Source organism: Physcomitrium patens, chromosome 21 (assembly GCF_059467195.1).
Source record: "Physcomitrium patens ecotype Gransden chromosome 21, ASM5946719v1, whole genome shotgun sequence".
Classification (NCBI taxonomy): domain Eukaryota; kingdom Viridiplantae; phylum Streptophyta; class Bryopsida; order Funariales; family Funariaceae; genus Physcomitrium; species Physcomitrium patens.
This window is the reverse complement of record NC_143430.1, coordinates 3,723,729-3,744,534: the sequence shown is the minus strand read 5'-3', so window position 1 is coordinate 3,744,534 and position 20,806 is coordinate 3,723,729. Positions and strand designations below refer to the sequence as shown.

At 33.6% G+C, this 20,806-nt stretch overlaps 2 protein-coding genes across 8 annotated transcripts; one reads left to right on the top strand and one right to left on the bottom strand.

Moving 5' to 3' along the window:
- The first annotated feature begins 12,514 nt into the window (after window positions 1-12,514).
- LOC112274226 (bZIP transcription factor 1-D) lies at window positions 12,515-15,857 on the top strand. Of its 4 annotated transcripts, none has more exons than XM_073529852.2 (3): window positions 12,515-12,656; window positions 13,702-15,056; window positions 15,463-15,857. In XM_073529852.2, the coding sequence occupies exons 2-3, from the start codon at window positions 13,826-13,828 to the stop codon at window positions 15,498-15,500; spliced, it is 1,269 nt and encodes a 422-aa protein (XP_073385953.1). In that variant the 5' UTR covers window positions 12,515-12,656; window positions 13,702-13,825; the 3' UTR covers window positions 15,501-15,857. The 4 variants fall into 4 exon arrangements, with proteins under 4 accessions (XP_073385953.1, XP_024359275.1, XP_024359274.1 ...); XM_024503507.2 differs by having other exon boundaries at window positions 12,527-12,669; XM_024503506.2 differs by lacking the exon at window positions 12,515-12,656 and adding an exon at window positions 12,896-13,038.
- Window positions 15,858-16,354: 497 nt separating this feature from the next.
- On the bottom strand, window positions 16,355-19,603 carry LOC112274227 (inositol monophosphatase 2). 4 transcript variants are annotated; one of them, XM_090245911.1, is made up of 10 exons: window positions 19,463-19,603; window positions 18,964-19,225; window positions 18,408-18,496; window positions 18,182-18,237; window positions 18,009-18,059; window positions 17,817-17,897; window positions 17,349-17,705; window positions 17,130-17,230; window positions 16,950-17,006; window positions 16,355-16,816 (listed from the first exon to the last, which is right to left on the bottom strand). In XM_090245911.1, the coding sequence occupies exons 3-10, from the start codon at window positions 18,424-18,426 to the stop codon at window positions 16,720-16,722; spliced, it is 819 nt and encodes a 272-aa protein (XP_090102037.1). In that variant the 5' UTR covers window positions 18,427-18,496; window positions 18,964-19,225; window positions 19,463-19,603; the 3' UTR covers window positions 16,355-16,719. The 4 variants fall into 4 exon arrangements, with proteins under 4 accessions (XP_090102037.1, XP_024359276.1, XP_024359277.1 ...); XM_024503508.3 differs by having other exon boundaries at window positions 18,964-19,522; XM_024503509.3 differs by lacking the exon at window positions 19,463-19,603 and having other exon boundaries at window positions 18,408-18,462; window positions 18,964-19,094.
- Between the last annotated feature and the right edge of the window lie 1,203 nt (window positions 19,604-20,806).

Genomic DNA, 20,806 nt, shown 5'->3' with positions numbered 1-20,806 from the left:
TGTAATAGATAATAAAATCATCTAAAAAATCTTGAAAGACATCATTCATTAAATGTTAGAAAGTTGCTCATGTATTTATAAGTCCAAAAGGCATAATAATGATTTCAAAATGTCCATACCTAATTTGAAATGTAATCCTCTATTCATCTCTTTTTTTAATGCATATTAAATTATATGCTCTTTGTAGATCTATTTTTGTATAGATCCTACCTTAATTCAATTGATCAAAAAGTCTAGATATCAAAGGTAGCAAGTATCTATTCTTGATAGTGATTTTCTTGAATCTTCAATAATCAATACACATCTATAATGATCCATCTTTTTTCTTTAAAAATAAAATTAGAGCTCTTGCTTGATATTTAGAATAGCATATAAAATTCTTGGCTAGATTTTCTTTAATATATTTTTTGAATTTAGCCAATTTATTTTATAATAAATTATAAATTAGTCCAAATGATAGTTGAAGTCCTTTTTGAAGATCAATTGAACAATCATAAAAACAATGTTTGAAAAGATTATGTATATTTTTTTCAAATATATCTTAAAAATCTTGATATTGGCTAAAAATACTATTTGAAGTCTTTCCATAATTAAAAGCAATTGTGGCATAAATGACATAAGGTGATCATTTTCTTTTTTTGGACTATGTAAAAAAGCCCTTATACCTACAAATATAGGTTTGGTTATACTAGACTTATGACTTTTTACTTTATTAAGAATATTCTTAGTTATACTTTTAAAAAATTTAAAACTATAAAAAAATCTAATTTATTTGAGGATTGTATTTTATTAACCACAATAAATCTAAAATGACATGAGCAAAATCTAATGATATTTGATATTATAAAGCTATTCTTACTATTAATTATTACTTTTATAAAAAAAGATTTTATGAGTAATATCTCCAAAAGATAATAGACAACCATCTATGGCTTCTATGTGAATAAGTTTAGTTTTCTTTACTAAAAATATATTATTTTTTCATCTAAGAAATATATTGAGGCTCTTGAATCTAACAAAGTAGAGGCTTTGTGATATTTATGTCTTAAAATAAAATTTATTATAAAATAAAGAGAGGATTTTGAAGAAATAATAAGACCTTTTCTAAGTGTTGTATAAGGTTTTAGCAGTACATATTCTATTATAGCTAGATAAACTCGTTTTTTGATTTATTATCTTCTTTAATAACTATACTCCTCATTTTGTAGTTGCATCACTTCTTTAAATAATGTTGAACAGTATCCTTAGGTTCTCTACTATATAAGCATTATCCTTCTTAATGACAACAAATATTTTCTTGCTCAGTAAGAAACTTGAAACATATCGCATCAATTTGCATATCTTCTACTTTTGAATGTATATATTGAAGAGACGTTGGTATTGCTATTAAATTATAATAATATTGAGGTATACTAGTGCTACTTTCAAATTAAAATTCAAAAAGTTGATTGTCACATTTTATAGCAAAATCAATTACTTCACTCAATGTTTGAGGATTAGGTAAGTTAAGCATTAATTTTTTTACCTCATATTATAATCTATAGAAAAATTGACTAATAAGTGTACTATCCTACTTGATATCAATTACAAGTTATTAAAACTATGAAGCATATATTATTATTGATTGATTGCCTTATTTCAAAATATGGAACTTATTGATTGCAATATAAATTGTACAATGTTCTCCATCTATGGATCAAAACTTCTCCAAAAAAATCTCTAAATTATCCAATATAAGATCTTGTTGTTCAAAAAAAAAAAAAAAAAAAAAAAAAAAAAAAAAAAAAAATCATGATAATACAAACGTCAAAAAGTATACCTATGAATGTAACTTGCAATCCTAGAATTGAATAACTCTGGAGTTGAAGTTTAATCACAAGCTGTACTTCATTATTAAATCCTTAAAATTTAGATCTTGTGCCATCAAAATTTTCAAATAGTGCAACCTTTGGTTTTCTAACATTGGAAGAGTGTTCCACCATAAGAGAAGAAATATGATTTGGTGCAAATGTTGAAGCAATTCCAATCAATTCTATATCTTCGACAAAAAAAAAATTGATAAGAGTGAAGAAAACTTTATTCTTACTTCTATATATATTATTTACTTAAGAGCTACATAGTAATATTTTATAGGACCTCCAATATGTGTTGACTTTATAAGCCACATATCTTAACTTACAAAGCAAGTTTTTTTGTTTGTACCACATAATTAGCTTGTTCTATAAGCTATACACATGTATGATATTTGGCTAACTTATTAATCATGTTTCTAACTTATAAGCCAACTATAAACATATATAAAGTCAAATTCATATCTATAAAGCTTCTAAAAAGCTTCTCTAGAAGATATTATGAAATTTATTTATTTTTATTTATTTTTATTTATTTTTATCTACTTCTACCTAATCATATATGTAATTACTAAAATAAGTATATATATCTTTGATAATATATCCATGGCATAAAGACAAGAAGACTAAAAAGTCTTGAAACAAGACTAAAGACTAAAAAAATATTAACAAGAATAAAGAAGGCTTCACTCTTGCTTCTTTATATTCTCTTAACTAAGAAGTATGTGGCAATATCCTAAAAGACCTCCAAAATGTGTTGATTTTACAAGATACATATCTTAACTTGCAAAGCAAGTTTTTTATATGTGTGCCACATAATTAGCTTATTCCACAAGCTATCAACACATGATTAACTTATTGACTAAGTTTTTAATCTATCAATCAACTAAAAATACATATAAAGACAAAGTAGCATCTATGAAGCTTTTAAGAAGATTTTCTAAAAAATATTATAAAATAAATTTATTTTTATTTACTTTTACTTAATTATATAGGTGAATATTAAAATAAATATGTATGTCCATGATATTATCTTTCTTTTTAAAGAAAAGTTCTATAAAGATCAATTATCATCTTTCATGGATCTTATAATTTTTTATCTTGATTTTGATGGATATTGTCAATAAAAAGCTTCAACTCTCTTTATTGCATTTGCAAGATTTTTTGCTAGCTCCTATGTGCATTCATTAATTTCATATTTGTGCCAATAAACAAGATATCCTAACCTATTTTGGCATCAAATTGAATTTGAGACTTCTTCTACCTCAAATTCTTGATTATTATGGACTTTTATAGTAGAAGGTGGTATTTATCTTCTTAAGATATTTACTATCTTTTATGGCTCAAGAAGAGATATATGGAATATAAAATGGATTTTTATAGGCTCCCATAGATGTAATCAATGAATAATAAGATTAACTTGTTCATAAATAAATAAATAAAAGTCCAAGCTTATAACAGTTCAACTTGTTACAAGGACAAGTAGTCTTCATATTATGATGGAATAATCATATCTTGTCACTTACATTAAATTATAGTTATTCTTGGCAATAGATATTTGTATTGATCTTTTGTAGTTCTTGAGCTCTTTTTAATTGTGCCTTCATTGTTGCATGTAGCTCTAATAAATGATTTGCCAAATCTTCTATTGCAATATTATTAACTTTGAAAAAATTAAAAATATCAAATCATGGATAATTAACATAATTGGTAAAGAAAGGTATTTATTGACTTGAAGAATGTATTGAATTATTATATACAAACTCTGCCAATCAAAAAAGAATTGTCCAATCATCTTGATGATAATTAATAGTAGACCTCAAATACTACTCTAAAACTTGATTTATTCATTCCATTTATCCATTAGTTTTAGAATAAAAAGTCAAAGAGAGCTTTATATCCACCTTTAAAATCTTGAAAAGGATTCTCCAAAACCTTCATATAAATTAAGTCTCCTTATCCAATATAATATTCTTAGAAGATCCATTATAGTAATAGATACTATCAAGAAAAAACTTAGATATTTCTTTACTTGTGATAGTTTTTGTACATGATAAAAAATATGCCATCTTAGTAAAATGATCTACTATCACAAATATAGAACCATATAAATCTGCAATTGGAAGATCCATGATAAAATCCATAGAAATAGAAGACCATGGTTGCTCAAGAATAAGTAATGGCTGAAGATATCTATAAAATCAGTGATGAGGAGTTTTGGATTTTAAACAAATATTGCATGATTGTACAAAGTCTTTGATTTTCTTCTACATGTAAAGCCACTAAAAATCTCTAGATATAAGTTCCAAAGTCTTTTTGTATCCATAATATTTGATTGCTGAAAAGTCATGACAAACTTGAAGAACACATAATTGTGCTTTGTCTTCTTGAATGTTTAATTGTTTGTCAAAGTAGAATAGTTTATTTTCAAATTTGAACTTAAACTTGAAAGATTGTGAAACTTAGAAGAATTATTCTTGATATCATGAATAAGAGAATCAAAAGACATACTTGATTGAATTTGTTTAACAAAGATTGAATCAATAATTAATATTGATTTTATTGCTTGAAGATGAAAATACTCTAGCTTCAAAAAAAAATCATTCTTTATTGATCAAAAGCTGCATCTCCTTCTTTTGATAGTAGATAAGAATATCTAAAAAAGGTATCTAATAAACCTTATTGTTTATTGAATTTATAAGTAATCTTGAAATCAAATCTTCATAAAAATATACTCTAATAGACTTAGCAACGATTCAAAATACATATTGATATGAAGTACTCAAAGTTCTTATGATTTATATACAAAATAATTAGAATAGAAGTATCTACTAAATAATGATACCATTCTTAAAATGAATCCACAATTAATCATTTTAGTGATTAAAATGAATCCACAATTTTAGCATGGCCTCTATTGAGCACTGTACTTAGTTTTTCCATAATATAAGTACAATTCTTCTTGATAATGTTGAGTCTATTCTTACTTAGTAAAGAATTTAAAATATATTGTATAAATTTATAATGGATTTGATTTCAATAAATAAGTTTCTAAAAACTTGGAAGTTGTCATTATTACTTGGTTTATTCTTCTCCAACCAAGTCTTTGTTCTTGAGGCCTTTCAAATAATTAATTATTGCATACAATAGCTTAACTAATAATTATTTTTAAAAAATTTACTTTTGGCGTTGCCAGTAATAAATCTTCGATGTTGTCCTTCAATCCATATCAAAATTGATTGATGAAGGCTTTGTCATTCCAATCCACATTGCAAGCAAGATTTTAGAATTCAACAACATATATGATAGTTGACCATGATCCTTGTTGTATAGATAACAGTTTGGTCTCTGCTATTTTTCTTCAATTATTATCTTTAAATGTAGTTGTAAATACTTTTAAGAATAAATTAAAATTCTAAAGGAGTTATAAATTCAAATTATAAAGGAGTTATAAATTCAAATTATAAAAGAGTTATAAATTCAAATTATAAAGGAGTTATAAATTCTTTTCTATTAATAATAAAAATCAAGAGAAAATACTTCTAAATAAAAATGCATCTATGAATCCAACTTCAGTAAATCCATTAGAATATTGGAAGGTATGCAACCTTAGATAGACATGATTTATTATAAAAATCCTCAAAATTTTGATCTTATTCCATCAAACTTATTGAGCATACTAATTTGTGTCCCCATCATACTTATAGATGCAAAGCTTCTTAGATTTAGTTGTGAAGTCAATTCTAAGTCATCAAATTGATTCACTAATTATTTTAGGATAAAAAGATATATTTAGAGTATTTAAAATTAAAATATATGGCGAGTAGTATAGAAATCCTCAAACAAATAGAAAATTAGAATTTTAATTGTAGAAATGGAGTCTTAATAAGTCTTGGAGCAATTATCTTCGTTGATTTATTATTTTTATTTATAATTAAGTATTAAAGATTATTTATTAAAATAAATATTTATATTGGTCTTTTTTATATGTGTATTAATTATAAAAAACTATAAATATTAATTAGTAGTTAAAAGAAGCATGAGAAAGGACCTCTTGTCTTTTTAATTAATTATATGGAAAGTAGAATTTATAGTGGATTTAAATTGATTTTATTACTATAAAAAAATTTAAGATAAAAAATTATTACTTTGAATTGATATTAGCATTATAGAATAATTTTAAGAATTTTTATAATTTATTTAAATTTTATTTAGAAGTTTTAGAATAATTTTTGAAATTTTGGTAAAATGAGTTTTACTACTTTGAAAGCCATTATGAAGAAATGGAGCAAGAATTGAAGGCCACACAAGGATTATATACTAATTGGATGTTGTTAAATACCATGGTGAAGTCAAAAATACAAAAATATTAGATCTATTAGTAAAAAATGTGAGGACTAGCAGTTAGTATAGTCCTTATAAGAAAAGAGGTGCACAAATTCCATATGGATTATAGTACCTTGAAGATAGTTTGGAAGATATGACTAAGGCCTTGTGACCTCTCTTAGACACCCATACATATTACATATTAGGCTTGGTGAAGCTCGAATCCTTGATCTATGAACAAGTTACCCATGAAATAAAATTTATTTATTTAATTTTTTATTTATTTACTTATTATTTTTAAATCTTCATAATTTATTTATGATATTTTTAATTTATATGTTTTTTATAACATTAAAAATATTGAAAATTTATCTTTTAAAAAAATATTTTTTTATTTTTACTTTTTACTTTTTATTGAATAAAAACTCATTGAATAGATTGTAATGGAATATTGGATTATGTAATTGATTGATTTTTTTATTTAATTCGTTTTAGATTTGGTCTTCTTTTGCTATTGCTATTTGTTTCTTTTACTTTACACCAATAATTATAAGAAATTCTTAATTAAAATCATTTTATAATTTGAACTGAGGATTGAAATTTACCTTAACATTGATCTACTTGCTTCCTTCAACTGCACAACTTTTTGAAGTAAATTTTGAACTTCTTCTAAATGCATAGGATTAATGTTTTTATGGTTAATACTAGTGATGCATGAAATTTCTACTCTAAAAGTGTTGATAAGTTTGTAAAGATCTACAATAATTACAAATCTATTCTCATTTCTTTTAAGTCTAGCATCCACGATTTTTCCTACTATTTCAAATAACTTAATAAATCCATAAGTCAAATTAGAGGAAGATAAATTGTAACCTCAAATATTAAATGGAAATTTCTATAAAGAAGGATAATTTTTTTCATTAAAAAAAATAGTATTTAAAAACCAAACAGTTTGTTTAAAGATGGATAATTTACAACCTTCAAAATATAAAAATAGAAGTCAAATAATCCATTTATTTCTAAAACAAGACATAAATAATAAATTAGAATTCCTATGAAACTGTCAAGAATATCAATCTTAAAGAATGAAATCTTCAATACACTCTTATGTCACTGAAAAAGACTAAGAAATCACTAAAGAGAGTAGTATATTGAACTAGAATGGCTATTATCAAAGTCAAAAAGACGAAAAAGCCTTGAAATAAGATTAAGGATTAGAAAGACATTGACAAGAGTAAAGAAGGCTTCATTCTTACTTCTATATATACTCTTAATTAGGAATTACATGGCAATGTCCTATAAGACCTCCAAAATGTATTGACATTGCAAGACACATATTTTAACTTACAACGCAAGATTTTATATGTGCCTTACATAATTAGCTTTTTCTTTAAGCTATCAACACATGATTAACTTGTTGACTAAATTTCTAACCTAACAATCAACTACAAATATATGTAAAGTCAAATTAGTATCAATAAAGCTTTTAAGAAGCTTCTCTAAAAAATATTATGAAATAAATCTCTTTTCACCTACTTCTACTTTAATCATATAGTTTTATTAGAGTAAGTATGTATGTCTGTGACAATATCTTAAGAAGAAGATAAATGCCACCACCTCTTATAGAAATTGATAGTAATTAAAAATTCAAGATAGAAGAAATTTTAGATTAAAGGAGACCTTAAAATATGTTAGAATATTTTAGTCATTGCTATGGATATGATATTAGTGAATGCACATAAAAGTAAATCAAGAATCTTACAAATGCAGCAAAAAAAGTTGATTCTTTTCATTAATAACATCCATAAAAATCAAAATGAAGAATAGAAAGTCTTTGCTAAAAAAGATAAGAGCCTTTAAGATGAGGTAATAGAAATGAAGATCCTTAAAAACAATATATTCTCCTTTGAATAGATGACATACATATTTACTTTAATAATTATCTAAATAAATTAAAGTAATAGAAATAGATTAAAATAGATAAATTTGATAATATCTTATAGAAAATCTTCATAGATGTAATTTCGATTTTGGACATATTTGTAGTTAATTAATAGATTAAAAATTTGGCCAACAAATTAACCACATGTTACACATATTAGTAGCTTGTAGTGCAAGAAAATTATAAGGTATATATGAAGAAAACTAGCCTTACAAGTTAACATATATTTCATAAGTTGGATACGTATCAAAGATCTTATAGAATATTGTTATATAGCTCCTAGTTAGATAGTATGTATAGAGGTAATAATAAAGCCTTCTTCACTCTTATCAACGCATTTCTAATCTTTAGTCTTATTTTAAGACTTTTTAATCTTTTTGTCTTTAACAACAGCCATTTTAGTTTAATATTATATCATTTTTGAATGATTATTTAGTCTTTTTGAATGACATAAGAGTATACTGAACTTTTGATTATTTGAGGTATATTTGATATTAATAATTATAATAATAGTTTATCAATAAGATATATTTAGGTTATTATACTTTTAAAAATTCATAATTAGATCTTAAATCAAAAGAGCAATTTGTCCTTTAAAGATGTATATTGGTTCACTTATTCTTCTGAAAAGAATACAAATATGGTTTAAATTGATTGAAATATGTAGTCAGCAATGTTATTTTGAAAAACTTTTGAATACTCAAAATAAACTTATGTTTTAAATGCGTTAGCATAAAATAATATTAAAAATAATAGAAATATGATTTTATTCCAAAACAACTTATAAATAGATGGTTTTGAAAAAGAATAATTATAAAACCTATCTTTATTAGATCCTTCTAATATTACATCTTTTAAAAACCTTTCATTTAGGAAACATAAAACTTTCTATCTTATTGTCAAATATTATTATTTTTTAAAACAAGTCTTTAAGAATATAATTGTATTTATATACAAAATTTATCTTAGAATAAATTAGTTTATTTTTTAGCATATAGAACTTTGATATGATCAATAGAGATGATATAAGACCTAAACATTTATATCCATAATATATGTAAATTAAAAACATACTAAAGAGATAGAAAATAGATATAAAAGAGTCTTTGGATGAATAAAATATAAATTTGCATGAATTCATAAACTTAATCCTAAAAACTTATAAAAATATACATAATCAAAAGCATGTAGATTTTAAACCTAATTTTTTTTAAAATGTATAACTTTGTGGATATTACTACGGACTTAAAGTAATTGCAAATTAATTCTTGACTATTAATGCTGGTTGAATTAGTTCTAAGATAAATATTTTAATATATTTTTTGATTTTTGAAGTAATTAAAATTTATTTTTATAAGAATAATTAAATATAATATTTAATTGTATTTAAGTATTTACTTCAATTATTAAATATAAAATTAAAAAAATCTAAATTTAATAATTTTAATAAATAAATAAATAAATAATTTAAATATTAATTTTTAATTTTTAATATGTGTATGATTTATTTATTTATTTTAGTATTTTATGTATTTATATAAAAAAATAAACTAACTTAAAATTTCTATTAATTTTAAAAATCTAATAATATAATTTATTCTAATATACTTAATATATTATTTATTGATATATTTTTCAAGAAAGTAAGAAGCCAACTTCTATATTTTTTATATAAGCTAAATTTAATTAAACTTATATATGATTGTAGTCTACATATATATATATATATATATATATATATACATATTTTTTTAATATCATATATATATATATATATATATATATATATATATGCTTCAAATATTATAAAAGAAAAAACATAAATTATTTATTCTTTTATGCATCACAATTATTTAATTTGGTCAAATAATAAACTACATAGTAATTAAAAAAGAATATTTTACTATAGATTTTACTCTAAAAATAATTTTGTTATTATTTAATACAAAGTGATGTATTTTTTGTTGATCATACAAACCTTATTATATTTAATTGGTATATTCAAATATTAATATAAATTATTTACTAGTTATATCTATTTATAGAATATGATCTAATTGTAGTTTATAAGTTTAAAAAATTCAACAAAATATCTAACTCTTTCAATTAAAAAATATCATAGAAAACCTTTGATATATATCATCAACTTATGCTACTTAGTTTTAAATCAAATCATAATAGATAATAAAGATTTGGCATTCTTTACAATTGGATAAAACACCTCTAACTGTGAGGAAGAGAAAATATTAGATATTAGTCAAAAAATTAGAAAAATATTTATTTAGATAGATAGCGATATTTTTATATATTTGTTTAGAATTTGATAACACAATCAACTTAGAATTAACATATCATTTAGAAGATGCTTTTAAAAATAGAAAGCAATTACATTTTATAAATAATATATAATATAAAAAATTTTAGATATTAGAAATCAATCTTATAAAAAATAGTATATAATTCCACTTACAATTGCTACTAAAAATCAAGATGAAGACAAATAGATAAAAGGAATGGAATTCAAAAATAAACAACAATTAGATACTAAGATGTAATTTGACAAGACAAGAAATTGCCAAATAAATAAATTTATCTTTAATTACTTTTAAGATATACTAAAAAATAATCATTTCATTAAATAATAACACATTAATATGAAATATTTAAAATAGAACTTACATAAAATTAATTAAAATAAATGAATAATGAATAATGTATTTTGCATTAAAAAATAATATAATTCAAAAAATATTAAAAACATCTGAAAAAGTCAATATTTTACTATAAATTTTTGTTAAATAATGTGAATAAAAAGAAAAAAGATTATCATTCATAAGAAATTATATTCAATTATTTACATTATAACTTAATTTGTTGAACTTGTTTTCATAATGTCTTGCCAGAATATGTATTAAGGATTTTTAAATCAAATTTGAGTATTTAAGAAGAATAAAACAAAATAGAGAATTAATACTTCTTTAATTCTTTTTAATAGAAAAAAGATAAAAAAAGTTTAAAAGAAATATTAAAAAAATATCTAATCATTATTAGTACTTTTATAGTGATTATAGATGCATTTTAAGAAAGCACACAATACAGCATGACAACAATACATATTGTCTAAAGTCTACATGACAATAAGGTTATAACTTAACAAATATATATATATATATATATATATATTCACTCCTATTTTTACATAATATCATATTTTTAATAATATAAGTGTAAAAAAATTAATTAAAAAAAAACTTATAAGTTTGAAATCACTATAAGTAGTGTTTTGTATAAATTGACTACATATATATCTATGATAATGTAATAGAAATTAATTTATCAATATATAAATAGATTTGAAAGAAATAGCCATGTATGTTATATCATATATTTAACCAATTAATTTAAATTTATGAATATTACAAAAAAATACAAAACAAAACCAAACTAAGTAAAAAATTAAGAGTTGTTTGATGAGATTTGAATGAAATTATTATTGCATAAGTTCATATACATACATTCATACATAATTTCACATGCATACATGTATATAGTTTTAAAATATTAATAGCATTCTCTAACATATTTTTTAAAGTTTTATAAATATGTATATATTACACATCTATAAAATTATTATTATCCTTGTCAATAATTATTCTTATTGATACTAAAAATAGAGTATATATATATATATATATTTTTTGTGATGTACATAAATCAGAAGTTTAATGTTGAAGGTCAGTTTCGGATCTTATTCACTTTCAACAAACTCACTCAAAATCAAGTGTGATTTTCCCATATGTAACTGCCAATTATTCATGAATATTTCATGACTATTCAACAATGTGATACAAAATAAGTATATAGCACACCATGGCATATATAGATAGATAGATGTAGTGAATTGATATTTATAAATCCAATATAGTACCTTTAAATTCTTCACACTTTCAAAAAACAATTGCATCCAAAAATAAATAAATAAATAAACTCTAAATCATGAAAGCATGGAAACCCAAAGACCTGCTTCCGTCCGGCCACGTCAGTCCTGAAACAACCACTCCCACCAGACCCGGATTTCCTATTTATCCAAAATGTACCCACCGCGAAGTACGACGTACATATACTAATAATTCGCACTACTATATCAATATATGAATACAAATACGGGGATTCCCGTTCCCTGGTCACGGTTGCACCACCGGATGACACTCGCGTGGTCACACGCGGCCCAAGGCGGGAATGTAACGGTCACCCATAACCGCAGTGGTAAGCAATTGGACGGTCGTATAGTCGCAGGAGGCGAAGCATCGGACGGCAGCGGAGAAGCGTGCCACGGCGACGCTAGGGTTTGCTTTTGATCCACCGTGGTGCGGTGCGGTGCGAGAGCAGGGGCGTTGTTGCTGCCTCGCTGGCGGAGTTGTTGTGTCGAGGTGGATGCTCCCCGCGAGATAATTTTTTGGCTTTGCTGGGAGCTGCGACGGGGAAACGAGGAGTTGGGAGGCGTGGGATTCCCGCCGCGGAATCGCTGACGCTGCGGGGTGAGTTAGACAGGTGGGTTCACTAAGTGTTTGGGGTTCGTAACTGTGCGTCGCTGTGTTTCAGGAGAACGAGAGAGCGCAAGAGAAAGAGAGAGATGGACAGAGATCTTTCGATTGCAGTAGATTGAAGGCGGAGAGGGTGGAGCCTGTGGGGACGTGGAAGGCTCTTTCTCTTTTCTTTCGCCGCTTCCATTTGCCAGCCAGCTCACTCTCCATCTACCTCTTCCCTCCCTCGCTCCCCCCCTCCACATCCGCTCGCCTGCTGCCTTGGCATGCCATTTCATCTGCCAACTCTGCTTCATAATTGTGTCCGTGTGCACGGCCTCCGGGGTTGCGGGTTGATCAACGTTCCAACCCATATTTGGTGTATTGCCTGATCTAGGTTTGTGTAATTCCTACATTGAAACCGGTCGTCGATTCTGTGAGTGTTGTCGTCAGAGAAAGCTGCAGTAAGAACAAAGTCGGTATTCTGATTTGTTTACGGAGGCGTGAGGTTTGGGGTTGTATCTATGCGGGTTGAGTTGTAGAAGTTTTGTTCTGTCGTTCGGGTGCCTAGAGGCTCGAAGTGGGTGTTTGATAGAGCCCCCACCCTACCTTCCAAAACTTTAAAGTTAAGAAGCCATGATGTTGATTGACATGCGCTGCTTCGTGATGAGTACGAGAACGTATCCATGTTGTGAGTTGCAGGTCAGTGTTGGTCGTATTGCGGTACAGATGCCTGTTTGAAAGGATTTTTGAGTACAGTTGTGGGCGAGTTGGGGTTGCGACATTGAGGTCTTTGTGTTAGACGACTGGGAAATCTACAGATGGGCGTGGAAGGCGGTATGAGGGAACGCCGGCTGAGTTAAATGTCAAGTATCCCCATGCTGTGGTGCCCAGTTGCAGTATCCATTTTGTTTTACCATATGATACAGCTAATCATATAATCAGAGGCCTTGATGTCAACATCATATGATCAGGGTCCTGTGATCTTCCCTACCCTGCTGCCGAGCTTCTCTCAGATGATTCATTCTTGAGCAGTGTATCATTTGTCTCTCAACCGCAGATCACAGGCCTTGATGTCAACGTCATGACCCGAGGAGCTTCCTGACAGTCAGTTTCGCGAGTGTTTCACGAATTCTGAGAACAAAAATTCGGAGTCGGCCGAGGTCTGAAGACGCACACCAGTGATGGGGGCAGCAGGGGAGACGGCAACAGCCCCACCCGCCGCCTCCAAGGGTCCGAAGACCAGCAGCGGTCCTCCCACATCAGGTGCGACGACGTCCCCGACGCCCATTGCGTCGCATGACCCGAACGCGCAGGCAGGCGCGGCGGGGTACAATGAATGGTTGGCAGCGTTCCAGGCGTACTACCAGGCGGGAGCACAACCTCCCGCGGGAGGGTTTCCGCACCCCTACATGTGGGGAGGGCAGCCCATGATGCCGCCTCCCTACGGGGGGCCGCACCCTTCTTACGGCGCCATGTACCCTCCCGGAGGAATGTATGGGCACCCGATGTACGGGCAGTACGGGACTCCGACGCCGGATGGAATGGCGGGCGCGGAGCAGGGCGCGGACGGGAAGGCGGAAGCGAAGGGGAGCGATGGCGGTAAAGCGGCACCTTTGAAGAGATCGAAGGGCAGCAAGAGCAGCCTGCAGCTACTGAAAGTGAGCGACAGTGGAGGCAAGGGGAACGGGGTGTCGCAGAGCGTGAGCAATGGCGAGGAAGGAGAGCACGACGGCGAGACGGGGAGCGACGAGGGCGGTTCGACGGATGCGAGCAGGGAGGAGAATGCGCAGAACCTGTTGGGAGGGAAGCGGAGTTTCGAGCAGCTGGCGATGGAAGCCGTGGGAGCTCCGGCTTACATGGGCACTCCGGGCGGCGCAGCGGGGGTTCCAGGGGGTGCAGTGGGGACGCCAGGGCCAGGAGGAAGCTTGGACATGAGCTTGGACTACTGGACTGCAGGGTCAGTGCCGCAGGCGAAGGGGGCAATGCGGGCGTCCGGGAGCCCGTCGACGAGCGCTCCGCCAGCGGAGATGTGGCTGACGGACGAGAGGGAGGTGAAGCGGCAGAGGAGGAAGCAGTCGAATCGAGAGTCTGCGAGAAGATCGAGATTGAGAAAGCAAGCGGAGTGTGAGGAGCTGGGCATGCGAGTTGACTCGCTGACTGTAGAGAACGTGTCCTTGCGGACGGAGTTAAGCCGGATGACCGAGGAGTGCAAGAGGCTGCAGGCGGAAAACAGCAGCTTGATGCACAAGGTGCGTGGCATATCAGGTGCGGAGATGGGTGGTGCGGCGGGTTCCGGCGATGTGGCCTCGGCAGGCGGAGACAACGAGGCAGTGGTGTCAGCAAAGGAGATCGAGGAGTCTCAGAGCAACGGGAACGGGCACGCGACGAAAGCAAGAGACGAGAAGTCAGGCGGTAAGGGGAACGGGAGTGTCGATGTAGGGGTGATTGATCGATGGATTGGTGGACCGGGGGTTTTGTAGGATGTGGGGTGTGCAGTGTTGATTGGGTGGTGGAAGCTGTGGATAGTGTTGGCGGTGGGGACTGGTGAGGAGGGTGTGAGAGGAGAGCATTGAGGCGTAGAGAAGCGTGAGGAAGTGTTGCGCATTTGGTGGGTGAAAGCGCGCAGCGGGCGTGGGAAAGGACGATGGGGTTGTGAAGGTTTGTTTATAGTTTTGGGGTGGTGGTTGAGGCTGGAACGCATGTGTTGGGGCGTTGGTGTTATGGTGGCGGCGTGCAGACGCGGAGGGTGAGGGGGTTGTTGGGATGGAAAGGTCGGACAGTGATGGGGAGTGACGCGGTGCATTGGGGTGGGGCGCAGGGGTGAAAGGTCAAGAGGAGGCGGGTGCGGCTGCATAGGCGTGGAGACATTGGGTGGGGGGCGGGGGTGATAGGAATCGATTTTGGTATTTTGGGTGGGTTATGTAGGAAGCGGTGACGGAAAGAAGTGGTGACAACCCTGCACAAACATTACAATTCTTCAAGGGATGGGCGCGTCCTGTTCAAGGGGTGGTTGGTGACTGGGAGTGGGTGAAGTGAAGAGAGAATTTCACTGGTGCTGCGCTGGTCCAGCATTCTTTGGGAGTAGCAGGGAACGCTCGGCTTGATGTTTTTAGGATAGTGGTAGTTGGTGCGATTTTGTGGTGCCATGCTTGAGTGACGGGAGTTGGCTGTGTACATTTGGATACTCTTTGAACAACGGTGGTTTCACTGAAAGTTGAGAGTGAACATGGATTGGAAATTATATGCGAGTGAGTTTATTATGGAGGTAGTTGTTTGTATCAATTTTTTAGGTGAGCGGCGTGCATTTTGTAGTGTCATTACGACGTTTTTATGTTCTGTGATTATTGTGTTGTTATTTGAAAAAAAAATGTGAATGTTTTTGTAGCCAGTAGCCAGGTGAGAAATTTTCTTCGTAGCATTAAGGTATATCAATTCGAGCAACGGTTGAAGCTGTGCAATCATTAATCGTGGATATTAATGAGAAGTCCAGACGTATATACTATGTAGTTAGTTGCCCAAGAGTTTGGATGGAACTATGTTCACAATTTAATCGATACTTGCTCTTGAGAGTTGTTGTATAATGATTTTCTGAGCTGTTCCCTCCGCTTAGAAGAGTATGCTCACAGGTTTTGTGTAGAAAAACGTTTTGTATTGTCCTAAGCAATGCGATATTCAGGGGATGAGAGGAAAGAACATAAAGCATAAATAAGTTGAGAAAACTTTCCACCAGAGTAAAATATGATTTTACCAGAGCTAATGAGGTCTTTTTAGGTATCGGGGTAAGAAAATAATTGAAAGGTCGTATATACACTCTACTTGTCTGTCTTGATAATTTCCGACGTATCTACCTCATAGATTTACTGAGTGCAATCTGTGCACGTGTACTAGACAACACTACTTCGCTCTCACAATTTTTTAGGCAGTCGCTCCCACTTCTTCGTAGATTATCCAATTAGCCCAGCGCGGTCGAGACCCATTACTCTCACCTATTTATTCCAACACGTATCCCCCGCATCATCGCCATTTGTGTGAAACATTCAGTTGGTTACCGAACGACAGGGCAGCCAAGTGTCGGTCAGACATAGCTTGTCAAAGCAGTCACGAGGGGTTGTTTGAGATGTCCATTTGATGCTCCTATGCGGCGAGACATGAGGTCGAAATCTTTCCCAGATCTACACGCGAGTCAAAACTTGCTCAATGTAGAGAAAATAATTGATACCCAAATTTAGAATTGAAGTCCACTGTTACAGCATCTGAAAAAGCCTCATGTGCAGGTAAACGATAGAGGGAGTGTCAGGTGCTCACGGATCAAAAATAAGACCGCCAGCTTCTTGCACAATCAAAGCTCCTCCGGCAACATCCCTGTGTGCCATTCCGGATCAAGAACTCGTGAATTGTCTTCAGATTAATAGATCATTGTAATGTTGACACAGGACTTCCGCTACCATGAATTGAATGTATACCAGATGAAAGATGGGTGCTCACCAGGGACCTCCGAAACCAGTCTCGTAGAACATGTCAAGCCGCCCACATGCAACGCCACATAGATTCATAGCGCATGACCCGGAAAGACGAACAGACCGCACCTGCATGAGAAAAGATCAAGGGCTGAATGAGTTGCATCACCAATTTTACGTGAAGTGCTACGAGGAACCCGAATGCTGCAACACGGCAAAGACGTGAATAAATCTAGCATGAGCGCACCTGGAACAGAAGATTGTTGATGCAATTCGTGGTTCGATCCACCGTTTGCTTGTCTCGAGTGGTTCCAACCTCGGTGGCCAGAATGGAATTGCCGATCTTGTCCTGACTTGAAGCATGGATGAGCTTGCCATTCAAGTAAGCCCCCTTTCCTTGCACAGCAGTGAAGAGCTCCTTCAGAATGGGGTTATAGACAACGCCCACCACAGGGACTTTGTTGACGACAAGGCCGATGGAGACACAGACAAAGGGGAACCTGTGGACGAAGTTTGTGGTGCCGTCCAGGGGGTCGACAATCCACGTAGGGGCGTCTGTAAGAAGTGGAGTCCCATTCTCTGCCGATGTCTCCTCTCCAATCAACTACAAAGAGAGATGGAAATCGGAATGTCAAAGTTTGTGCGAGGCTTAGTTACAGTGCAGCTTTTCCCTAAATAAATAAGTAAATAAAAATTGGGTGAATTTCATTAGTACCTCATGAGAAGGGAAGGTTGACTTGAGCAGCTTGAAAATCAAATCCTCGCATGCTTTATCTGTCTCGGTAACGAGGTCTACCTGTCTCGGTAACCAGGTCTGTTAGTACATTAACAAGGAGCAGATTGCACGAAACGAATTCATGGAGGATTTTGTAGAGTGTTCTTAGTATGCTGAAAGCAATCTCCTTACCATGCCTTTGTGCTCAATGACCTTCGCCGTATTGAAGTTGTTGGCGATGATCTGAAAATCGAACCGAAGTAGTTATAAGCACGACCTTCTTAATACAAAACAGAGCATCCCATTGATACCAAATGGGGGGGGCGAAGCGAAAATCATCACAATTGAAGTTTATGCGCATCTACCTGTCCAGCTCTCTTGGCGGCGTCGACCGCAACACTTAGGCAGGACTCCAGATCCGCTGCACAATTTGAACGACAATAGAGAGTATATTGTTAGAACTCCGTTTATAACAGAGTAACCTCAATTGAAAAAGAGCCCACTGACTTAATACCGATTGAGTATGAGTACTTCCCCATTGACAAAAAAAAAAAAAAAAAAAAAAAAAAAAAGGGTAGGAGGAAGGCGCACCATAATGCTGAAGGCCCATGTCAGCAAAGCCCTCGTCTTCTTCGAGGATAAGGTCCTGAGCAATCGAGTCTAGGGCAATGTGAGTAAGGCTGGAGATCACAAAGACAGCACACAGGCCTTCCCGTCAGCTGGGTGCGTGAATTATCTTTCTGCACGACCAGGTACTTGACCAAGAATGTCCTGAAAATTCGAACTGGAACGATAGTAATGAAATCTGATTGTTTGTTTTGTGATTTTTCTCCAAAGTACAGCACGCCATACCACGCAAACAAATTTGCAGAGGAGCGCAGCGGCCAATTCCAGAAAACATCGCAAAGTTAAAACACTACCACGAGTACGAATCCAGACGTGATTCTGAATACAAAAGCTTCACGAGCATACGGTTTACTGTCAACGAAAGACCCACTCGACAACAACCGATGCGCGGAATGAGTAAACAACCATCCACCAGAGACTCATCAAACCACACCTCAGAAGACAAACAACAATGCGCGGCTGCAATTGACAACCTCTCTGACGAGACTCACTGAAGAAGGACCCAAGGGGGTGAACTCACCTCTACCGCACAGCCTCTCGATCACTCTCCCTCCCCACTCACTGTCCCTCGGTTGTCAACACCACCGGGCCGATCGCAGCAACACCCTTGATAACTGGCAGCGGCAGAGCCCCTCAATCACGCTATTTGTGGCGGCTGTTGTGCTGCCAATACACGCAGCTTGCCGTTCAATCACGAGCACCAGTGACGATCAAGGAGGCCTGCGAGCTCCAAGCTTGGTACCCAGTCGCGTCTCACCACGCCATAAACAGCAGCCTCAGAGCTGGGATTCCAAAAATAGGCACCCACACATCAGCATCCTCCGCAATCACTCGTGGTGCGACAAGCGTGGGCTTTCCTTTCCCTGCTTTTGGCTGCTAGTTTCTCCAACCATTCCAGCAGAAATACAGAAAAAAAGTCCAAAAACGCCAACACCCAGCTGAGAGTTCGTGGTCACAAAGAAAACCACCATGAATTGATAAACCTACACACGCATTGAGCGAGCGAGAGAGAGAGAGACCGAGAATGCAGAAGAAGAAGCATGGACCGATCGATGAGCTGCATTGAGAACGACCAAAGGACGTGATTTTGTAATCGAAACTCGCCACAGATAAATAAATAAACAAAGGAAGCATCGAGGAATATCTCAGGGAATCTATACACGGATGCTGGGTCGGGCCCAGAGTGATAGATCGATCACCCTCGTTTCCGAACAACTCTCGAGGTTAGAGATCCGCACAGTTGGAGTTCGAGAGCGTGTCAGGGAGCCCTTTTTTGTGCTTTAGCATCATGCCGGTGATGCTGATCAATCCGTTGCGATGCATTCCCCTCAGTGTCTTCTATTTTCTCTTGGCCCCCTCCATCTCTACAACAAGCTGTGGCACTCATTCACCGGCATTCCCTTCGTCGACACGCGCCGCGATGCGATTAGCGTGGCACTCACCTCCCTTTCTCCTAAAACCTAAACCTTGGTCGCCTTTGTTGATAGATGGATGGATGGATGGATGGATGATTCAGTCGATCTAGACAGGATAATCTGTTTGTCGTGTTCACGAATGGTTCTGTTCGTTCGTGGATGAATGTGTTGAGGATTGGTTGGTTGGGTGGGGTGGGATTCGAAGTCAGGGGTAACCCACCATTTATTGATATGTCCTAAGCCTTGATCCTAAAAAATTAGTGCTAATTACATGGAGCTTATAAAAGTTTGTTATTGTGCTTCACAATGTGCCTATATGTGTGGTGATCTTAATTGTTATTATTTTTTAAAAAGGGGGTTTGGATCATGGTTTCCAATCTCGTCTTCTATGTTTTTTTTAAAAAACTTTTTTCTCTTTTTTATGTTTTTGTGTTTGATTGTTGCATGTGTGCTTGGTCTTTGTAGCTTCTAGCACTTACTAAGAATTACCCTATTGGGCAAACATCAAGCATTCATTTAACTTGAGTCTATGAGGGTAAGGATTGTTGGGTTCTTAACATGCTTCATCAAGCCCCTAAGTTTGCCCATGGATTGCATAGGTTGCTCCAAGGGAAATCAAGACAATATGGGGTTTTAAAGTATGTATTTGAGAATTTGATTAAAGTTATTTGTAATAATTGGTATTTCAGTTGTTGGTTGTTTTGTCATCAAATATGTTACAGTTTCTTGTGTGTTGTCTGGTAAAGAAAATTTGGTCATTGAGTCAAAGTTGAGACATATCCCTAAGCATGATTATTTGATTCTTAAAAGGGATAAATAACAAGAAGAAAAGAGCTTAAAATATATGTATATCTATATATTTATAGTTATACAATAAATTTACTGAAAAGATATTACCATAGTTTTAGAGGTCTGCAATTTCAAAGCACTAATAATAACATTCAAATG